Source organism: Salvia hispanica, chromosome 3, assembly GCF_029641045.1.
Source record: "Salvia hispanica isolate PSC_SH4W2 chromosome 3, Shi_PSC_v1, whole genome shotgun sequence".
NCBI classification, from domain to species: domain Eukaryota; kingdom Viridiplantae; phylum Streptophyta; class Magnoliopsida; order Lamiales; family Lamiaceae; genus Salvia; species Salvia hispanica.
Genome location: NC_142694.1, coordinates 47,882,771 through 47,905,369, shown reverse-complemented (window position 1 = coordinate 47,905,369; position 22,599 = coordinate 47,882,771). Strand labels below are relative to the sequence as shown.

General features: G+C 36.8%; 4 protein-coding genes across 4 annotated transcripts; 2 read left to right on the top strand and 2 right to left on the bottom strand.

Moving 5' to 3' along the window:
• Positions 1-507: 507 nt before the first annotated feature.
• LOC125215763 (ASI1-immunoprecipitated protein 3-like) lies at positions 508-5,221 on the bottom strand. The gene is made up of 8 exons (XM_048117299.2): positions 4,831-5,221; positions 4,401-4,463; positions 3,067-3,786; positions 2,814-2,948; positions 2,283-2,363; positions 1,730-1,789; positions 1,523-1,609; positions 508-1,029 (listed from the first exon to the last, which is right to left on the bottom strand). Exons 1-8 carry the CDS (start codon positions 5,170-5,172, stop codon positions 742-744), a joined length of 1,776 nt encoding a protein of 591 aa, XP_047973256.1. The 5' UTR covers positions 5,173-5,221; the 3' UTR covers positions 508-741.
• A 946-nt stretch (positions 5,222-6,167) lies between these two features.
• On the bottom strand, positions 6,168-12,177 carry LOC125214923 (T-complex protein 1 subunit gamma-like). The gene is made up of 13 exons (XM_048116156.2): positions 12,017-12,177; positions 11,429-11,490; positions 10,554-10,626; positions 10,271-10,338; positions 10,003-10,072; positions 9,424-9,492; positions 9,275-9,346; positions 8,717-8,790; positions 7,819-8,481; positions 7,612-7,737; positions 6,982-7,086; positions 6,824-6,898; positions 6,168-6,641 (listed from the first exon to the last, which is right to left on the bottom strand). Exons 1-13 carry the CDS (start codon positions 12,039-12,041, stop codon positions 6,453-6,455), a joined length of 1,671 nt encoding a protein of 556 aa, XP_047972113.1. The 5' UTR covers positions 12,042-12,177; the 3' UTR covers positions 6,168-6,452.
• Positions 12,178-16,113: 3,936 nt separating this feature from the next.
• On the top strand, positions 16,114-17,968 carry LOC125215385 (5-amino-6-(5-phospho-D-ribitylamino)uracil phosphatase, chloroplastic-like). Its single transcript, XM_048116789.2, has one exon. It carries the CDS (start codon positions 16,642-16,644, stop codon positions 17,767-17,769), a length of 1,128 nt encoding a protein of 375 aa, XP_047972746.1. The 5' UTR covers positions 16,114-16,641; the 3' UTR covers positions 17,770-17,968.
• A 2,117-nt stretch (positions 17,969-20,085) lies between these two features.
• On the top strand, positions 20,086-22,113 carry LOC125214316 (tubulin beta-7 chain). Its single transcript, XM_048115283.2, has 3 exons — positions 20,086-20,526; positions 20,842-21,111; positions 21,239-22,113. Exons 1-3 carry the CDS (start codon positions 20,133-20,135, stop codon positions 21,928-21,930), a joined length of 1,356 nt encoding a protein of 451 aa, XP_047971240.1. The 5' UTR covers positions 20,086-20,132; the 3' UTR covers positions 21,931-22,113.
• Positions 22,114-22,599: the final 486 nt, after the last annotated feature.

Genomic DNA, 22,599 nt, shown 5'->3' with positions numbered 1-22,599 from the left:
ATTTTTTCTTATACTTTACTAATTTAGTAATAAAATTCATATCTTTCCCAAAGTCTTTATTTTTGAAGGACAGAGGAGTATTAATGTATTCTACATATCCTACAAATTGAAGTAAAATTAAAAGAAGAGTTAAGTGTCTCTAAATTCACATTAATACATCGACATTACCATGCACCGATTTCACATCGTATTTACTTGGAAAAAAAATTACCGTAGGATAATCGATTTTTTTTTTTGAAACATCCTATTTATCATTCAAATTTTAAAAGTAAGGAATTTAACCTAAATTCATAATTTTACATTCAATTACCCCTTTAAAGAAAGTAGGTAGGGCTGTAAAATAGGTTGGAAGTCAAATTGAATTCCTTCGGTTGTAGTAGTACATATTTAGGTTGGAGTTAATTTTGCTGATGTGGGCATTATTAAGGCTCACCAAAAAAAAGACTAGATTAGAGCTTGAATACAATATCTCTATCACAAAATGCTGTTACAGTCCCAAGAAAAATGTAAGAAAACAGTCTGAAATATGATAGCATATGAAAGTGTAAAAATCAGGTTAAGTGTTAGCTTGTGACCTCACAGTCTTCTCTACCGTTTTCTTCATCTAGATTACTAAGTTATCAGCAGTTAATATAGGTACTACAACACTACGTTATAAATATATATACGTGCAACTAGACCATATACAAAAACCATGTCGGTCAAAACACTAGCGACTAGAGGATGTACGACAACATACATTTACTTGGCCGTGTTGGTTGCCGGTCTTTCCTCCACCCGGGTTTTGTTGAAAGATTGCTGCTTTTCCAACACTGGAACGACTGCTTCTGTGGTTTTCTTCGACGCATCACTTGCTCCTTCCTCAGCTCCACGCGGACTAACCAAAGTTTTCTCGATACCTTCAAACTTGGCAGTAGCCAATGGTGCAGTACCAGCAACAGTCTTGCCAGAACTAGGCCCTTCTATGGTCAGTGTGGCGGCATCGTCTCTCGAAGCATACCAAGAGTTACCACAGGAAATGCATTCCAACTGAGGACACAGGACAAAGTTGAGATAGTTATGGCAGATGGACTGCTTAAATCAGAAAATTTCTAGATAGCCTGTTTTTAGTTCTCTTTGTTGGTTGATTAATAATGAGCAGAAATTGTTTATACCGCACATGACACGACTTAATTCGAGAACGAATAAATGTTTAGGACAATTATGAAGCCGGCTAGTGATACAAATACCCATATATAATGTGTATACACAATAAACGAAATGGGAAAAGTTCCCATTTTTACGTATCATATTTTTTCTGGGGTTCACGGAAAGGAATGTTATCATTTCCAATTGCTAAAAGAAAAATTGTAAGATAAATATCAGTCTATAAAATGTATAGTGAATAATGCATCATATGTCAATCATCTACATTTCTAAATCCCTATCCTAGACGCTTCGAGTTCAGTCTATATATAATGCACTTTCTACTACTGTCGCATATTGATATTAGAGAATATAAGTTAAAAGCCAACTTAAAAACCTGATAGCGGTCACCATGCCCAGTCTGAATAATATCTGTCAAGCCCACTTGTTTCGCTGAGCATCTTGTACAAGTAGCATCCGTCATCTGATCACAACAAACAAACATCAATCAAAATAGCTTTAAAAGTCCTCAGAAAAAATATTATCATTGCTTTGCTAGTAAGAATGAAGTTTAACCAACAGACAAATAAATAGGAGCAGGAACCTGTATGCGCCCTGTTTCCTCTGGCTCTCTCTTAGCTATTTCCTCTGCAGTTAACCCCTCCTGGGGAAAGTAGAAGTATGAGAATGAAGTCTCACTTGAATTGCATATTTTGGCTTCACCAAATATGAGATGCTAGATCTTGCTATAGGTTTGCAGAATGCCCAATATGCTTGAAGCAATACAATTACACTGAACATGCCAGAAATCAATTCAAATAGTTCCTATCTTCTTTGGAGACAGGGGGAGAGGACATCGAAGTCGGTTCATATGTAAAATGATTAAGCGAAGTGCTCCCTTAATGTATGTGTACATAGAATTGACACATTCAACAAATGATAGCAATAAAAGCAACCAATAAACAAGTATTCTAGTCAGAAAACTGTCAGTCATTTGCATAACAGCAAAAAACTAACAAAAACAGCCAATAGTTGTTTATGTTCCAGCATCCACACTGGTGGACCACAAAGTAATGGCAAAAATTAAAGGGAGCAACAGACAGTACATGAAACAACAAATATTGAAAACATACTCAAAGAGGGGTAAAGGCAAGAACCTTTAACTCATTAGGTGACATATTAAGTATTTGTGCAGGTTCCAACTCCTTGTTCAGAAGACGTCGTGCCAGTACAGCATTCTGTACATTTAATTAGCAATTTTAAAAAACAAACAAAAGATAATAAGAAGACTTGCATATACAATGAAACATAATAAGAAAAGAAATACATATCATCAGGATTTCTTAGAAGCTTGTAGACTCTTTCTAGCCTGATAAGACAAGACATTTGATGGCTTACAACCCTATCATTTAGAAGCAATATATAATTTCCCAATATGAGTTGTTTAACAAGGTAAATAGATCATGACCCTTGGAAAATAATGTTTCAATGAAATAAAATAAGGCATTACGATCTTTAAGTTGTTCTTGGAAAAGTGAGAGGGCTACAAACTTATAAAATTAAGATATTGTATAGTTGCTTTTTATTATTTTGAACACAACATTATCATCAGAAACAACTCAAAACTTAGTATATTGAGTTGTGTGAAAACTGCATGACCAAATGCACTAAGAAAAGTAGCAACGGACCTTAAGATTGAATGCTAATTGACGCATCTTTTGGTTATACTTCTGAAAATCTGCACAGAGTGCTTCATGTGCCGCTTTCTCAAGAGCAACCACAGACGCAACAGCAGCATCAGGCCAGTCAAACAATACATCACCCTACAGACATATAAAGAAGAGAAAATATCAAGAGATATTCCAATTAGTCAGGTCAACATAATATATGTCAGAAGAGCATTTGAGCAAATTTTCACAATTCTGAAATGAATTTTGGAACCTTATTCGGGAATTCATTGCTCTGATCTGGGGCACCATTTTTTATCCCACCTTGTTCCTCATTATTCTGCTTACAGTCCGCTGGAGTGCACATGAACTGAATTGACTGAAGAAGTTTTTCCAGCCACCTATTACGCTGTGCTTCCCCAGTCAACATCTTAAGTTCTAACAGAATGGTGTAATATTCTGTTGCACCAGCAGGGGTACTTCCAGGAGTTTCTGCTTTGAGAGAAAATGATTTGTTGCCTTCATCTTCCCTGGAAACATCCAACGGTGAAACATTCTTCTTCCTTAAAAGACGCTTATTCTTAGTTTGGTCCTCTTGATCCATATTAGCATCATCAGGCTCAATGTCAGGTATTTCTCCAAGTCGTGCATAAGTTTTTTGAACAAGGAGGTCGATCTCATGTTGCTTGTTATCTTCATAGTCTTTATCAGTTAACTTAAAAAGCTTCCTCTGTTCAGTGTCGTATACCTTTTGCACAATGAAACCAGGGTGTTCTTTGCGGTCAGGGATTCGCTTATTTCGAGGTATGAAATGCACAACACATTTATGCATGACAGATTCTGCAGGCACTTCATCTCTGTGGAAGCTATAGAACAGTTCCCTAGTATCTCGTGATTGCCAATTTCCACCAGTTTTTTTTTCAGCCTCCTCTGGACGATAGAACCACTGCCCTGTTACCATCATACTCCTTCCATCCTGTTTTTGAGCAATATCCTGTAAACCAAAGCAAGAACTTTAAACAAATACAACTGGCATAAAAACAAGTTTCTGAAACAACGTAACATGAACCACTTTAAGAAAATGAAACAATAAACTAAAGAAGCCAATAAGATCGAAATGATGTTGGTAGTCTACTTGTTCTTCCAAGCGCAAGATAACCCCAAGAGATTGTGGGTTTTATCTATCAAGCAACACAGATGTAGAGAACAGATCAGTTACCTTTACCAAATGAAAAATACAAAGAGATCCTCAACTTGAACCTTCAAATGTTCCGGGGAAGAAAATCATAATGGGCATTTATGGGAACTCAATTGTCTTTAAACTTCAAATAGGATATACTAAAAGACTATCATCACAATCCAGAAGCAGTAATGAGTTACTTAAGTTGCTAAACTACACTAAGTGCCAAAACCTGGATCTGCCAATTCAAGTAACATCTTTAAATTGAACAGGAATGAGGAAACATCTTTAAAGTATTATATTGAACAGCACTCATCAAACATCATGAATTACTGAGCATTTCTAGTTTCTACACATCAGATAGTCATCAAAAGTTGTGTGTCTCCTTGTGTGCATGTGTGGGTGTGACTAAGAGAAAGAGAGATCACCTTTATAATGGCAACGTAAGGCTTCTGATTTCCTTTCTCAGGGACCAAAAGCACCGGATCCTCCTAAAGATGATATAACAAAATGAACTTTAAATCAAAGAAGCAAAAGGTCTAGGGTTTTGAGTTGAGTTGTGTCATACAAAAGATTGACATCCAAACATGAAAATGTAATTTTCCCATATGAGCTAGGGTTTTACACACTTAGCACAAAGAGATCCATGTTTAATCTAGCTACAGAAATAATACTAAAACAGTTTTAATAGTATCAAACATGTAAGCATTCTCTTCAAAGAGATCCATGTCTAATCTAGATAAGAAATTTACCGTGGTTGTCTACTCATCAATTCTACCAAAAGAAGGAAATTACAAGCAACAAAAAAGAAAGTAGCGCAATTTCAAAATTGGCATGAAGAGAAAATATGAAACTCACGAGCTGATACTGAAAACCATCGTACTCAAAGGAGTCGAAGTGAGTCCGCCTCCCTCTCCCTTTGCCGGAGGACCTAATCGGCTCTCCCACCGGTACCGCCTCGAGTTCCTCCTGCTCCTCGGTCTCACTGGAGGGCTCCGGCTCGGGCATGTCGCTACTCTTCTTCTTCTTTTTCTTGTACTGCTCTCTCATCCTGGCCTCCTCAATTTCCTCCTCCTCCTCCTCCTCGTCAAAAGGGAGGTGAAACTTCTTTCGCTTCCGAATATCGCCATCCGATCGGCGAGGCGGCAGTGCGGCGTCGTCGTCGTCGTCGCTAGTAGGCACCTGCCGTCGATTCCTCATTTGATTTGGGCGGAATTATAGAGCCGTTTTTTGCTATATTTTATTCGCTTCTGTTTCGTTGCTTTTAACGATTTTAAAACGTGGTTGAAATTATTTCTATGAAATAAATAAAAAAAACGAGCTGAAATTACACAAAAACTATCTACATCTAAGAATATTTACTACCTCATAGGTATACGCCCCCGTTTGATAAAATTAAAGAGAACCGAGAAAAAGTGTTCCATTTTAATAAATAAATGGAGCTATTTTCCGTGGATACCACAAAATAGAAAAATAAAGCTATTTTTTTTATGGACGGTGAGAGCATATTTTTTTAAATCTCGTGCTTAAAAGAAATCAATCACTTATTATGGAACGGAGGAAGTATTACTTTTTCTCGTGGAAAAAATAAACTCCATGGTATATTAAACCTATCTAAGCAAGTATTCTAATCCATGGAAACATATTGTAATAATAATAATAATAATGGGCTACAAAAAAACTATAATTAGCATTTCAATATAAAAATATTATCATAATCAAGTTGTATAGGAATCGGAAACAATATCACATGCGAACCCACTTATGTTACCAAAAAATTTACTAAAATCATCTCCAAAGGAGAAAAGTAAATTGAGAAGATATATTTATTTTTTACCTTCTCAAAAAATAATTATAACTTCTTAAAAAAGAAATGGACTCCAAAAAAAGAAAATAAATTAAAAAGACAAATAAAAATAATTAATTTACCTTTTATACCAAGAAGAGATCAGGATACCTTCTCAAAATAAAAGAAAGTATAATACCTCATCAAATACCATTTTTTTGCTGCATTGAAATTTCATGAAAAAGAGATAAATATGATAGTAGTTACTCCTATTTCTCTTTAGCTCTTTCATTTACCCTTTTCCTTATAGATGCTATAAGAAACTTCAAATGCCTAATAAATGTGCTGCTTTCTCATGCTACAAAAATAACCTTCAACAATTGTCAAAAAATCTGCGAGGGAATATCAATAATGCACTCCAAAGGTAATCTCTAGAAAACAACTAAGTTCGAGGACAAAATTCGTAGTACATCAGGAAAAAACCCACATTAAACTTAACATGTCAGCCAAGGAACAAGAGTTTTTTAGGGGATAAATCAGCACTATCTCAACACTTAACTTGATCAAGCCATTCTGCATCCAACCAAAACAGCAGCAGATAGCAATGGTGTCTTTCCTTTTCTTGAGAGCCAGCCTTGGTTGAGAATCATAAGATAATTTCATTTACAGACCAATGATGCGATCCAGTCAGCTCTCACTCTGGAATCATATTCTCATTGTCTGCATCACCTTCTTGCTCGATTGTGGGCTTTGATGGGCCCTGAGCTCCAGGGGCTTGCTTCTTCTTGATGCCACTCACTATATCGTCGATTCTCAAAAGCATGCAAGCAGCTTCAATGGCGGTCTTAAATGCCTGAGCCTTCACAGTGTATGAATCCCATATCTATACATACAGGAAATTGATCAAATGGATAAGGGGAACTAATTCAGGATGATTTAAAAGTTAAAATCATGTTATAGATCCAAGAGGCTCATCTCAACGCACCATACATGATTTAAACAATTCAAAAGGATAGGAGAAATCCAAGTCCAAGGGAAAGGAAGAGAGGTACCCCCAAAACTCACCTTACGTTCTTTCATGTCAGTAATTTCACCAGTATTTCCATCTATGCCAATCCAAGCGTTTTCACCACTTCCATGCTAAAAAAGAGAAATATACAGATATTAGATAAGAACAGAGAACTTGAAGCTTGTCCAGAACATACATAGTAAGGATAACTTGCCTTTCCTTGCAAGGCAGTCATGGTCCGAATCACATTGACTCCACAATTCTGAGCCAATGTTCTTGGAATTGCCTCAAATGCAATTGCAGCAGCTTCATAAGGCCACTGCTCAGATTCAAACGACAAACAACAGAATGTCAAAACCACATCAGGAAACTGACATGCAAAGTCTCCTTATATCCTTACTGATTAGACACATGACTTATTGGTGGTCTCACTGAAAAACTCATCGACTGAATAGTGAAACATGAGTAACTTGGATGAATGGTTTAAATGACTATTTATTTTAAAGATGCAAGACAGACTGATCAACTATTTATCATGCTTAAAATTTGAAGGAGTAACTTCTTTGGCAACCCAAGACAGCTACCGTTACATCTTGTAAATCTTATTTATGGTTTACGGATTACAAAATTCATGATCCTTACAATGATATCACGAACCAATATGTCTGCCATCAGTATAAAAGTGAAAACAATGCTATCCAGATTGTACATTCAGGATCTGAGATAGCATCTAATGCTTCACACAAAATTCTCAGTGGGGTAGACATACCTAATTGTAGGTGCAGACAAATGTTCGAGACAAATAAAGAGCAACCAATAGATAAAATCCTGAGCGATTGCTAACCTTTTCTACGCCTTCAATAGATGAGCTCTTTTGCTTTAGTGTAGCTGATACAGTCAGCTCAGTAGCGCCCCCACCTGGAACAAGTTTCGGATTCTTTATTATGTTTCTTGCCACAGACATAGCATCCTGTAGAAAACATACATATAAATTTAGAATCACAAATTGTACAAGTTACAAGTATTGGGATGCTAAACTCAACAAACATACCTGCAGATTTCTCTCCACTTCATTCAGCAGATCCTTGCTAGCACCCCTCAAAAGAATTGTGCATGCTTTTGGATCCTTGCAGTCAACAATGAAAGCAAAGAACTCATCGCCTATTTTCCTTACCTCAAAAAGCCCGGCACCAGTACCAACATCAGATTCCTGCAATTCATCAGGTCGGTTTACAATTACTGCCCCAGAAGCTTTGGCAATTCTGTTGTTATCTGTCTTCCTGAGCCTTCTGATTGCACTGACACCAGCCTTGCTAAAATAATGGCAAGCAAGATCGCTCAACCCCTTCTCAGTTATTACTAAATCTGGTTTAAACTTCAGTATTTGAGCACATAGGTTCTCAATGTACTCCTCTTCCATTTTCAGTAAGACACTCCAATCTTCTTCCTTCAACAATTCAGCATTGGTTTGGTTCTCACCTTTCTTGTACTCGAGGGGAGAATCAAGAAGAATGATTCTGGGATTTACTATCTTCCTTCTCATTTTACCAGGAGCCACAACATCCTTGTTAATCATGACCCCTTTCAAAACTTTTGAGTCTTCCAACTGACCCCCAGGAACCTTCTCCACCTTAATGTACTTCTTGATATCCACCTCACGCAATCCTTGGCCAAGTTCAACTCCTACTATGGTTGTTGCATCAATTGCCAAGTCCTGAAAGTCCAACCAAAATGCCATATAACTTTCATTTCAATTTCCAACGAGTAACAATATAAAATGAAAACACAACCCGGAACTTCAAGTAAAACAAACCCTACATTTCCTAGTGTACAAATCACCAATTGCAACATCCATCTATATATTGCATATGACAGAAAGATGAAGGCTGGGAAGGAGGAGAAGATAGACCTACTGCCCCCAGGCAGCAATTAATTATCAAATTACTTACAGCGATCAAATCCCCAAATTGACTGGTAAATTTAGTCCCAATACAACTCTTTACGAGCCCCAACATTGTTGCGCCTGCAAAATGATAGAAATACTAGAATTAGAGGTTGGAGAGAGAGTAAAATTCACATGCATTACAAATAATGGAAAAAAGCTCTGAAACAGCTATAAAACACATTATTTGAGCTATTATTTCAGTTTGGTTAGCTTTGCCCTTACTGTCTTTAAAAGAGCCACATTTATCCTTTCATTCTTCTCTATAAAGAGAGAGAACTTGTTTTCTCATCATCAAAGATATTTGGATGAAAGAAGAAATTGGGATTCGAACATAAGTGCAGAAAGTCATTTATGGGCAATTATGCTCCTGAACAAGCAGTATAGATTTCTATAGTGCTGGAATGATTAAATAGTTACGAGGTAGCTACTTTAATCTATATGAATTAAAACTATCTATGTTTGTGAGTTAAGTTAATGTGGCAAACATCTGACAATAATTCAGTTTAGATATAACATTTTATATTAAATTACAAGCAAATAATAAAAAGAGGAATGAACTTACGGTCTTTTACATCTATGGTCATTGCAACTTTGTCAAGCACAGCAATAGCATCTTCCAGACACTTGTTATAAGCTGCAGCCCAATCAAAATAAACTAGTTAGCATATATATCTGTGCATGTATTATGGATCTAATAGAAATTATTATTACCTCGACAGATGACTGTGGGATGATAATTCTTATCAATAAAAGCTTCTGCAACATGGAGCATTTCTCCAGCTTCAAACAAGATCGTTCAAAGATGAAGAGATCAGTTAATATCAAAGGAGTATTTGTTAAAAATGTGCTTATGAACGTATATGTTAGTGTTGTTTGCGTCTTTACAAATATATGCATATTCACAAATCTCCTAATGTAGTATTTCTAGTAGTCATTCATTTGAGGACCTCACGTTGAACCATAAAAGATCTAACAGGCATAGGTTCCTGCATAAAGAAAAACCTTAAAATTGGAAGGATAATGAGAGATAGGAATACTCCCTAACTCAGACACAAGCACATGCAATAAAGGTTTGTGACTGAGGTGTGTATGAGGTGAAGTATAATGTTTACCAGCATAAATATACAAACAAGTAACAGAAGTCTAAATTGTCATTTGCAGCATTGGATATGCATATGTAACTACATACATGCACCCACATAAGGCCATTTCTATATGGCACTGACTTAATGCATGATGTGAAAGAAATGTCGTAATCAGACTTAGACTCCAAGTATAGTCAAGACATACCAAGAACAATTACAGATGTCGTCCCATCTCCTACCTCCTCGTCCTGGGTCCGGCTTAGCTCAATCATTGACTGTGACCATTGAAAGAGTTAGACACAACAAAAAGGCAATCAAGTGATAAAGTTCAGTTACTTCAGTAAGGTGCATATCAACCAGGCAGTAATAGAAGATAATACATCTGTAAGCTACTTATTCCATTTGATGATATAAAGAGCTAAATCGTTCTATAAAATAAATTAATTCCAAACAAGGGAAAAAAGAGACTATGCCTTCGCTGCTGGGTGCGCAACATCTAATTCACGAAGAATAGCATTTCCATCATTTGTGACTACAATCCCTGTAGATATTCAAAGAAAGTATTTCAGAGTATGAAAACATAAGAGGTGTGATGTCTAGAATGTCACTACTTGGAAGTGAAACTCCTTCCTGATACTATTATATTCACTAAGGTGGTGGACACAGAAAAAACGATAGATCCAGAATTTTTATTTCTCTTCTCCAATCTCCACACCCTAGTTACACAGTTGAAAACAAAATGACTAGAGATATCACCTCCAGCAGCATCAAGCAGCATTTTCAACATAGATCGTGGACCCAAAGTAGTACGAATAATGTCAGCAACAGCCTGTAAATTGCGATATACTCAAGTTAATGAGAGAAGAATGAAAAAATAAATGTGTTCTTTTAAAGACAGTAAGTGCAGAGATTGAACAAGCACAACCCATTAACCTTTGCCGAATTGGCATACATGTTTTCACATACACCTTCTTTAGTGGGTACTAAGTTCTGAGTTATGGTGGTTCGTGGGAGAGTGGAACAAAATGGGATGAAAATGCAAGCTCCATGTTGAAGAAATCATTGTTCAATATTCAATAACAATTAACAACCATACCAACTAAAATTCTTGGGGAGGATGAAACCATTGTAAAACCCTTTTCCCACTACCGTCACCCCGTCCCTCTCAAAATACCAAGCACCCTTTAGTGTGCAAGCTAACAGTCTCGTTATCTCCCATTTGTATCACATAACTATAGAAAGACAAGGAATATGTGGTGGATATCATGCAAAAGACTTAGGCAGCTTGAAAAAAAAATGCTTAACAAGATATATGATTGGTCACATAAGATCCACTGTTTTGTAAGACAATAGCAATATGCTACTTCAATAATTAATTAGTAGCATAGAACCTTCAGCAGTCTAGGATACACTTCAACGTACACAGTTTTAGAAATCCTATATTAATAGTGTAGAAAATGGTCAAGAGCACCAACAATTTCTGTTAGTTGAAATCACTAAAACATGAAAGGAGAAATGTCCAGAATATCCTTGGACTGAGGTAAGCGAAGGGTTCCAATGAAACACATTCAAAATTACTTGGAATCAGATAGGGAGCAAAGAACTGAGAGGAGGGTGAAAGCCAGTACTACCTTGGATGCTTGGATATTAGCATGGTGAACCTTGGTTCCAGACTCACGCTTCAACGAATCTTCTGCTCAATGGAATGCAAAATACATTAGCAAATAAAGAGAATATAAGAGAAGAGTAACAGGTGATAAGAATCACTATGTATCCTTGCAAAATAAAAGGAAATATCGTATCTATAGCATCAATTTCAATACATTTACAGAACAATCCATACAAACATGAACGACATACAGCAAAAAGAAATGACAGATCTTTAACATTGGCATTCAATGCTCTCGATATTTTACCAAAAACCAAAAAAAGGCATTAATTCAGATTAATTCAAGCAGTTCATTGAACACTCAAAACTCGCACCACACAATGCATCTGAAAGTAGAAAATACGGACTACAGCGTGACATGAACAGAGGTCACTGAACCTCGACAAACCCTAGACTCACTCAAAATCCTAAAAAAGCTTCAAAATGTAGCATGAATTAGTGAATTGGATCCACGGTTACTTAAATCAACAGAAAATAATAACAATAATAAATAAAAGAAGAACGAAAATCAAAGTGAAGAGCGAGAAGTGAGGCATAGAAAAAGAGTTACTGAGGACGAGGACTGGCGCATGCATCTTGAGTTTGGATTTGAAATTGCAAGATCAGTAAGAGAAGAGTGAAGATCGATTCGGAGGAATCAAATGGAAGAAAAGGCGCTTCTTTTGTAAACCCTGGAAATTGAACGAGGGCTGAGACAGTGAGAGTGAGGGTATGTATATGCTGAGTATATTTGTGCGACCCTACCAAAATAAATTTGTGTTTTGTGGGACGTGGTAATTGCACCATAGATACAAAATTTCTAACAATGTTTCAAATTAATATAAAATATTTATATGTTAATATAAAATATTTTAAATTAACATATATGTTACGAAAGGTTTGATTAGTGTTTCAAATTAGTATATATTATTAAAAACAACTAACACCGTTACCTTTATCTTATTTCTAATCCTATTCATTCCAAAATTATTTGTTATTTTTCATTCTATTCGCATATTTGTCTGAGAATTATATTAAAACGCGATATGTGCAATAAAATACTCACGGCTTTGAGATCAAAAGTAAGGCAGAAAACCGCATAGCACTCAGCTTTCTTTTCACTTCCCTCCGCCTTTACTGCCTCGGCACTGGCTGAACTTCACTGCACAATCAGAACCATCAAAATATAAAAAATCCTATCAACTTCACTCAATAAAAAATAGCAGCGAAAATTTGATGACATTTCAGCAAAAAGAGACTTACATGGACGTGTTAGAGCACCTTATTTCGGCCGGAGACGGAGACGGCGATACCCGAAAATTCTCGTTGATCCAAGGTCATTTGATGCGAATAGGATGAAAAATAACAAATAATTTTGGAGTGAATAGGATGCAAAATAAAATAAAAATAACGGTGTTAGTGGTTTTTAACAAAATGTACTAATTTGAAACATTAATTAAATCGTTTGTATGATATATGCTAACTTGAAACTTTTTGTATTAATTATCCCACCATTTATTAATAGAATAAGCCTCGAGTTTTGTGGCATATAGGAAATTAACATGAACCTTATTTTTGTAATAAAATAAGTGAAATGACTTAATAGAATATATGAATATGTTAAAAATAGTAAGTGAATACTCTAAAATAAAAATATGAGATCTTTAATACTGCTATAAGAGGAGGAGTGATCAATTGCTAACTACAACTAATTTAAGGCCATAGGATTTTAGAAAACGTGTGGTCTACAATTTGTCACGTGTAATTTTCGTTTTTATTAATTAAATCGAAAAAGATAAAAAAAAAACTTCAAATTAGGGTTTTGGATGAAAATGTCAATATAGTGTTCCGAAAATATCAACACAATGCTTTGAGAATGTCAACACAATGCTTTAAAAATGTTAACTCATTGCTTATATTGACATTCTACATGTATTATATTGACATATTTTATATAGTATGTTGACATTTCTGCTTGTACGAAAAAATTAAAAAAATTTGAATTTTTTTTCAAATTTTGACGTCGGAACATATGCATGTATGATATCGTTGGAATCTTTATGAAATTATCTTTAATTTGATATATGTTATATGAATTTAAAGTTTTGGGATTTCTTTTAAAAGTTAGTTATAACTAAACATGTAGTTAATTGACATTAATACCCCTATTGATATTTTTTGGAATTAATCATATGACCTTATTGATGTTTTTCGTTGATCGTATTGACATTTAGGGATTAATGATCTAAGCCCTTAATTTGAATATCTAATGGCTATTATTTAGTGAGAAATTTCGGAATAAGGGATTAATTTCGCTGACCTTTCGTAATTAGGGATTCAATTCGCTGACCTTTCGTAATTTGGGATCGAGACATACGTATTCTTCATAATAAGGGATTTTTGATATTTTATCTTATTTATGTTCTTTTTTAATATTATTTCTCTGATACCATTTATCAATTGCCTAAATTAACCCCTTCAAATTTTTACCTAAATTCTAATACTCCATAAAAAATTCAGTGCCGTTTCTGTCCCAAATCACCTGCCTCCACCCTTCTCCTCTCCCCTATACGGCGCCTCCACTCTTCACTGCCTTCATCGCCTCTTTTCCTCACTCCAGACTGGAGGCAGGTTTGACTTCATGCTAATTTACTTTAAACTTGTTCTCCTCGATCACGGCATCGGATTCGGATTCATCGTCGAAAACAGATGAAACCTGCAGCAACTTGGACAAATATAGCTGTGCATTCTCAATCTTGTGGTTGTCTTTGTGAGGCTCAATATCGTTTTTCTTGCTGAACAGTCCGTAAGAAACGGCGATGCCCACAAAAATGAGCTGCAGTCTGCAGAAGCTCCCAGCTTGTGAAGAAATCAGGAGCCAGAGAAGGGAAAAGTGGGACCAAAACTAGGAAAAGTATGACAAGGGCAGCCTTATATAGAAAAAAACTTACTTTGTTTTTCATGATCAGAGGGTGATTTGGTTTGGGTTTTGGGAGCTGCATCTGCCACGGATGATTTGGTGAACAAGTCTAGGTTTTGCAGATTGAAGATAGGAAAGAAAGAAAATTAAAAAGAAAGAAGAATGAGAAGAAGGAGAAGGTGAAGGTGATATACAGGAAGTGAAGAGTGGAGGCGTCGTGTAGGGGAGAGGAGAAGGGTGGAGGCAGGTGATTTGGGACAGAAACGGTGCTGAATTTTTTATGGAGTATTAGAATTTAGGTAAAAATTTGAAGGGGGTAATTTAGGCCATTGATAAATGGTCAGAGAGAAATAATATTAAAAAAGAACATGAATAAGATAAAATATCAGAAATCCCTTATTATGAAGAATACGCATGTCTCGATCCCAAATTATGAAAGGTCAGCGAATTGAATCCCTAATTACGAAAGGTCAGCGGAATTAACCCCTTATTCCGAAATTTCTCTTATTTAGTTGTAGTTAGCAATTAAGTTATGAGTTAGCAATATAACACTCCCCGCTATAAGAGACTGTTGAGGCAGTACTAATTTTTTTGTTACAGGACAAATCTCAAATTAATTAAACTTAGGAAATAAATAGGATCTGAAGTAATTTTGAGTGGTTGGCATGTATTTAAAGTATTTAAGTATTTTTGGTCTTAATTAAATCTGTGAAAATATTTTAAGTTGATTAGTTATAAGATGGTTTATACTTTGTATAATATTCCTATGATAAATTGATAGTAGAACATAAGTATTAAGTATTTGGAAATAAAATGGTAAAATAAGTACTCCATAACTAATTAATTTAGTAATTTACAAAGAAAATGAATTAGACTGAAATTATTTTAATCAATCACTATCACACTATATAAACATCATTAATAACATGCTTTCTTCAATTGATTCCAATGGTTACTAAACATTTCATTGTAAGATTTTTTTTTTTTTTTGTTTTCAATAATTTTTATCTAATATGATTTGATTTGATAGGATAAAAAAAAAACAAAAAAAACTTGCGTGCATGTGTTCATCAAACACTTTCTTGTGCTTTAGATAAGTCATATGTTTGTCATGATTCAATGCTTTCATTTTGAAAACTCGAACTAAGATATCTTGCTTATCTTCTAATCTTAAGTTATGCATCTACCTGACTACCTCTAATGAAATAAGAAAAACCTCTTCTTGTTCAGATAAGAGAAATTTTGTAGAGTTATTGTCACTCTTCACTTTCACAACTTATGTTAAAAATTGTTGATAATTGATGAAAACCTTGTTTAGTGTATGTGTTGAACGTTTTTTTAATTAAGCTACACACAATATTAACTAAATCAGTCACCCCTATAACCATTGATCATACCATATAAATTCAACGGTCATGGAATATTCAAATCAATCAACTCATTTTCCATGTCAGTTTTAATAAACTGAACCTATAATCGGTGGAAAATCGACATCTCGATTAAAGTTCATGATATTATTTATCAAATTTGAAGCTAATGGGCAAAATATAAATTTCAAAAGTTGCCAATAACATTGCATGCCAAGTTAAATCTGAACTTTAAAATAGAGAATGGAGGGGAGTATTGAGATTAGAGAGACAATACTTAAATTCGAAGTCATTGTCTTACCAAAAGGGGATTCTAATTTCTACACGATACCAATTGGAACAATAAATGTCGTTTTTTTGGCTATTTCTTCCACATCTTGTAAACCACACAAATCAGGAAAGACATGCGTGTTAACATTCAACACAAAATAAAAATCTCCTCTTTCATTCTCTTTTCTCTGTAATTTATTGGCTTCCCCTCATCAAAACTATCCACCCACCCAGGTTTGAGGCTTCTCTCCTTTTAATTCCAAAGCATAGGCGATTGTTTCCTTTGCCTGATCGGAGTTCAATTAGCTAGAATCATTCAGTTTTTCTGTGCATATAAGATATTCCCCCTTTTTAAGTATTCTGTTCGAGCTGTAGGAATCTAGGGGCGTTTCTATTGTTGTAATTTATTGTCTTTGCTGGGTGGGGCGTAGCTTAATTCATCAATTAGGGTATTCAATTTGATGGAGTATTAGTGAAGCTGGAATCTTTACAGGTTTGAATTGTATTGTTATTGCGTGCGATTTATCATTACCTTTGGATTGATTAGTTTTGAAGAATTAGCTTAAATAGTTGGTACGGGAACCTAATTGATTTGCGAAACAAATATAGAATTAGGCTCTTGTTGATTACCACAAGAGGATGGTGGATTCAATAGCTGCAACGTCTCTCTTAGGGCACCGGCCGATTTTTAGTAGCTATAATTGGAAATATGCTGCCAACAAGCATAACTGCCGCCTGTCTTTTACCAAGTTAGTGGATAGGAAAGATGGTTTCTCATCTCCGGTGCGAAGATGGCATGTCAAACACCCGATTAGGTCTGTGATAAAGGCTCAGGCTGCTGAATTGACTAGGGAGACACACTCCTATCGCGAGGAAGACCGAATACCTAGAGGGTTTAGGCCGGGGATTGACTCTGGTGTGGATAGTCGGCCGGGGCTGTGGCCACCGGAAAACAAGGCTGACAACCCTGGCCTTAAGAATCCGTTGCTTCGACATGAGAGGATGGGTTGTGGTTGGCTAGGTGCTATATTTGAGTGGGAAGGGGTGTTGGTTGAGGACAATCCGGATCTTGAGAAGCAAGCTTGGTTGACTCTTGCGCAGGAAGAAGGGAAGTCGCCACCACCGGCCTTTATGCTTAGGCGAATAGAAGGGATGAAGAACGAGCAGGCTATAGCAGAGGTTCTCTGCTGGTCTAGGGACCCGGGGGTGTTGAAAAGGATGGGGTCTAGGAAGGAGGAGATTCACCAAGCTCTGCAGGGCAGTATGTACAGATTCCGGTCTGGCTCCGAGACGTTCTTGAACGTTCTGGTGCATCACAAGGTGCCTGTGGCGTTGGTCTCCACCCGGCCTAGAAAGTCTCTTGAAAGGGCCATTGCAGTGATCGGCATTGAAGGAGTCTTCAGTGTCATTGTCACTGCCGAGGATGTCTACAGAGGGAAGCCTGATCCGGAGATGTTCATGTACGCAGCGCAGCTCCTGCAGTTCATACCCGAACGGTGTATAGTGTTTGGGAACTCGAATCTTACAGTTGAGGCCGCACACGATGCACGGATGAAATGTGTTGCTGTTGCCAGCAAGCACCCCGTGTACGAGCTTGGGGCGGCTGACCTTGTGGTCCGGCACCTTGATGAGCTCTCGGTGGTTGACTTGAAGAACCTTGCTGACATCGAGGCAATGGAGCTGGAGCCGGAGTTGGAGATGGAGGTAGAGGCTGAAGACGACCGACCTCCTTCGACATCAGTAGGTGTATATGATGATTTCTGGTGATACTCTACCCAAATGTACAGGATGTTCTAGTTCTTGGGCATGTACACCTACTTTATCATGTGTTGTAGACCAAAATACAAATTTGCAAAGGAGAAAAAAGTGTGTAGAAATGCAGAAGGTAGTCTACATTGGGTTACCATGTGCACTATCATGTATGTAGAATGTTTATAATTAATAATATGTATATGCTTTTACACTATATTTGTTTCAAATATATCCGTATTTCCTTTTCCCCTATAGTAGTAGGTCATTGTATAGGATAAAATAGATACTGGATGAAGCTCTTAAGAAACTAGAATCATAGGCTTGAACAACAAACAATGTTCAAACTTTTTAAATTAATTTTGCAAGCTTAAAACTGTCTGTATCAATATGAATGTATGATGAGATAATTAATATGAATGGTGTAATTACCCCAATAATATATGTAGTCAGTGTTGATTGTTGTTGCTACCGACAGTCTGCAAGACTGGTTGGCTGAACTACTTCACCAAATGGGACTGCGATAGTAATTAAATTAATTTTTTTAAAATAAAATTCATGGGAATGTTTTCATGAATAATGTACTACTGAATATTTTACAAAAACTGTTGATTGTGATTTGTGGCATCAAGTTGTGGAACCAAATATCTGGCATGCTTAATAAAACAACAATGAAAATAGCAAATGCCATATCTGCCTCTCTGGCTATTCACTGACAATCTGGTTATACATTTACTCTCAATACTAGTAGTAATTAACAAGGAACAGCGAATCATAGTACTCCACACCTTCAAATTTTCCATATCATTCTGTGTCTGTTAAATCAAGGAACAGTTAATTAGGCTATTTAACAACTGCTAATTAAAGGCCCTGCACTAACTGTAGAATTAAATCAACTACAAATGCAATGTAACAGAGAAACACGTGATTAAAAAATACTAGTGCTACTTAAATTTGCCTAAAAATGAATTATGGCTTTCCTATAATCATATTTTAACAAGCTGGAGATGAGAGAGAAGTTTGCAATAAAAATAGAGATATGAATCAACACTGATTGATTTGCATCAATAATTGAATTCCTGTACCTTCTTCTTTCTCAATTAATTAAGATGCCACAAGTTGGCAACCGACGATTACTATGTCTAAACTCATTCTTTATCATTAAGGAACACTAATTTTCACCTAAGATTAGTGATTGATTAACAATTACATCACATCCCACCCTCCAAAATATGATTTCTAAATCTCATACCATCTCCATACACTTGACCTCATACTGATTTTTAAGCTCGATATTAAAAATATTAGGAGTAAAATATGATAAGCAATTATCTATATTATTTACTAGTTAAAATTTCCAACCAACCTAAACTTCAAGAAACAAGTACTATGAAATTCAATATGCCTAAAAACAACATAAAATGCTTTTTTGAATGACAAAAATCAACAAAAAAAATTATTAATTAGTTGGCTGAAAATTATGACTTGGACCATTAAATGAACAAAAGTAGATCATAAGTACAGACTATATTTATATTATGAATAAGTCATTCTATAATAGTGGAAGAGCTTCTTTTTGACACGTGATTTAAGAAAAAATTGTGTTAAGTGGGTTAAGTAAAACAAAAATAAAGTAAAAAATGAAAAAAGGTAGAAAGAAGAAGGGAGAATAAAGTAAAAGAGAGTTAAGTGAGAAGAAATGTGTTGACTTATTACTTAAAAGAAAATGATTCCACTATTATAGACCATACAAAAATGAGAAAATGACTTCACTACTATAAAACGGAGGGTAGTAGTAATCTAAAAATAGCAAATAATTTTATGGGAGATTCCCTATTTCGCTTGATTAGTGCATAACATATGTAACGATGTCATAGAAAGCTGTGTGAATTGGTCTAAGGGAGAGTGGTAAAGTTCGAGGCTTAAGATCTTGGGTTCAATTTCACTGTGACACAACCTATTTGCCTGAAAAAAAAACATTGGATATCGAACAAAAATCAAATTTCACCATACAAATATCGTGAAAATGGTGGGTGCCATAAATGGTTGATTGAATGTATATATTTAGACAAGGTCTTTAATGGGACTATAGGAAGAAAGAGATAGTTGGGATGATCTTGGAATTTTATGCAGCCCACATGAGATATGATGATGCAGTTAGTTGCCTTGTCTCCTTCCCTTCCAGCTCAGAATCTTTGATGGTGGCTGAAAAACAAGCCCACATGAAATTATTGCTTCTAACCTTATCTCATATTCATATATGAAAAATAAATATCAATGTCTCAATCATGCATACTATAATCATCTCCACACCCTATTAATTAATTTGGTTTCCATCCACCAAAGACACACAAACATTGCATTTACACAAAGAGAGAAAAATGAGAGAAATTCTTCACATTCAAGCAGGCCAATGTGGCAACCAAATTGGTGGCAAGTTTTGGGAAGTGGTGTGCGCAGAGCACGGCATCAACGAGCTCGGAAACTACGTGGGGACGTCGAAAAATGAGCTCGAGAGGGTCAATGTTTACTACAATGAGGCTAGCGGAGGGAGGTACGTGCCTCGGGCGGTGTTGATGGACCTCGAACCTGGCACCATGGACAGCCTCAGGACCGGTCCTTACGGCAAGATTTTCCGTCCCGATAACTTCGTCTTCGGCCAGAATGGGGCCGGTAATAATTGGGCCAAGGGCCACTACACCGAGGGAGCCGAGCTCATCGACTCCGTTCTCGATGTTGTCCGTAAAGAAGCTGAGAACTGCGACTGCTTGCAAGGTATGTTACATTTTGTATTTCACTATTACTCAAAGCATGTTCACAATTTGCCAATTGTTTACATTTTCATATTCTATCACCAAAGAATTTACAAATTGTGTTACATCGGGTATTTTACTAGTATTTCCTTTGTTACTACTTGTTAACCAATTTTTTTTTTTTTAACCTTCCTTATAAGTAACTCAATTTTCTTTTTTGGTAAAAATCTCTCTCTCTATTTAACTGTCTCACTTTCTTAAGTCTCGTGCCGAAAACAAATGCCTCAACTAATGAGTGACAAAGGTAGTATTATTGAAACTTGTTAAACGATTGCAGGATTTCAGATATGCCACTCGTTGGGAGGCGGCACAGGGTCCGGGATGGGGACTCTCCTCATCTCAAAGATCCGAGAAGAGTACCCGGACCGCATGATGCTGACATTCTCCGTGTTCCCCTCGCCCAAGGTCTCCGACACAGTGGTGGAGCCCTACAACGCCACCCTCTCCGTCCACCAGCTAGTCGAGAACGCCGACGAGTGCATGGTCCTCGACAACGAGGCCCTCTACGACATCTGCTTCCGCACCCTCAAACTCACAAACCCAAGCTGTAAGTCTCCATTCCCTAAGACCAAGTCAAAGTGTCTGTTTTTTAAAGTTTCATTTACCTTTTTATTTTATTTTAAATAACTGGACCTCACACTCTACTAAATCATTACACACATTTCACTACACAGTTGGCGATCTGAACCACCTGATCTCGACAACGATGAGCGGGGTGACATGCTGCCTCCGGTTCCCGGGGCAGCTGAACTCCGACCTCCGGAAGCTAGCGGTGAACCTGATCCCGTTCCCGCGGCTCCACTTCTTCATGGTGGGATTCGCGCCACTGACGTCGCGCGGGTCCCAGCAGTACCGGGCGCTGACGATCCCGGAGCTGACGCAGCAGATGTGGGACGCGAAGAACATGATGTGCGCGGCGGACCCGCGGCACGGGCGCTACCTAACGGCGTCGGCCATGTTCCGGGGGAAGATGAGCACGAAGGAGGTGGACGAGCAGATGATAAACGTGCAGAACAAGAACTCGTCCTACTTCGTGGAGTGGATCCCGAACAACGTGAAGTCGAGCGTGTGCGACGTGCCTCCGACGGGGCTGGCGATGTCGTCGACGTTCGTGGGGAACTCGACGTCGATACAGGAGATGTTCCGGCGCGTGTCGGAGCAGTTCACGGTGATGTTCAGGAGGAAGGCGTTCCTGCATTGGTACACGGGGGAGGGGATGGACGAGATGGAGTTCACGGAGGCGGAGAGCAACATGAATGATCTGGTGTCGGAGTATCAGCAGTATCAGGATGCGAATGCTGATAATGAGCAGCAGGACTATGAGGATGATGATGTGGAACAGGAAGAGGATGCTATTGGAAATTGATTGATTCATCATTCACATTCACACCCTTTGCTTTCGTTTCTTTGCTTCAATATTGCTGCTTAATTTGATTCTGGTTTTCATTTTCGTGTGCGTGTATATGCTTGAATCCACGAATAATGGTGGTGATTTATGTTTTTTGTGATTATATCTTCCTAATTTATTCATTACTGCTTATTTTGTGTACTCCCAGAGTCATAATAGATTTCTTTTTACCACAGATTTACAAAGTAGGACTACCTATTTTTTCCCCTCAAATCAATGGCTTATTTCACATTAACTACTTTTAATATACAAACCTCTCGTTCCACCGACTTATTTCAATCACTTCTTATTATAAAATCAATAAATAAAGGTAGAACCTGCGTCCCACAAAAATTTTTGGAAGTGAAGATGTTGAGAGATTGAAGAATTCTCTGCAAATTCTCTCCAATTTTCTACGTAGAACTGACAACTTTTTACACGACACAATTACCTAATATGAATTCGCACGAAATTAATGGATTTAGACCAAACCTTATTGCGTCGTATACTCATCGGATTGACCTGAGCCGATTATTTCGGATGGAGTTAAGTTGGATATAGATAAATAGTTAAGAAATAATATGATTACAGTACAATTTTTATTGTTTTAAAAATAAATTATGCTTTACTTCAATTCTTTATTTTCTC

What these genes read in the sequence shown, in the direction of transcription:
- LOC125215763 (XM_048117299.2), bottom strand. Translation starts at nt 5,172, where the DNA reads ATGAGGAATCGACGGCAGGTGCCTACTAGCGACGACGACGACGACGCC. An exon ending in AATTAGCATTCAATCTTAAG is followed by an intron (nt 2,364 to 2,813) that starts GTCCGTTGCTAC and finishes TTAAATGTACAG; the next exon opens with AATGCTGTACTGGCACGACG. An exon ending in AGGAAACAGGGCGCATACAG is followed by an intron (nt 1,610 to 1,729) that starts GTTCCTGCTCCT and finishes TGTTGTGATCAG; the next exon opens with ATGACGGATGCTACTTGTAC.
- LOC125214923 (XM_048116156.2), bottom strand. Translation starts at nt 12,041, where the DNA reads ATGCATGCGCCAGTCCTCGTCCTCA. An exon ending in GCTGCTTGATGCTGCTGGAG is followed by an intron (nt 10,339 to 10,553) that starts GTGATATCTCTA and finishes GAATATCTACAG; the next exon opens with GGATTGTAGTCACAAATGAT. An exon ending in CTGACATGAAAGAACGTAAG is followed by an intron (nt 6,642 to 6,823) that starts GTGAGTTTTGGG and finishes CTGTATGTATAG; the next exon opens with ATATGGGATTCATACACTGT.
- LOC125215385 (XM_048116789.2), top strand. Translation starts at nt 16,642, where the DNA reads ATGGTGGATTCAATAGCTGCAACGTCTCTCTTAGGGCACCGGCCGATT.
- LOC125214316 (XM_048115283.2), top strand. Translation starts at nt 20,133, where the DNA reads ATGAGAGAAATTCTTCACATTCAAGCAGGCCAATGTGGCAACCAAATT. An exon ending in GAACTGCGACTGCTTGCAAG is followed by an intron (nt 20,527 to 20,841) that starts GTATGTTACATT and finishes AAACGATTGCAG; the next exon opens with GATTTCAGATATGCCACTCG. An exon ending in CAAACTCACAAACCCAAGCT is followed by an intron (nt 21,112 to 21,238) that starts GTAAGTCTCCAT and finishes TTCACTACACAG; the next exon opens with TTGGCGATCTGAACCACCTG.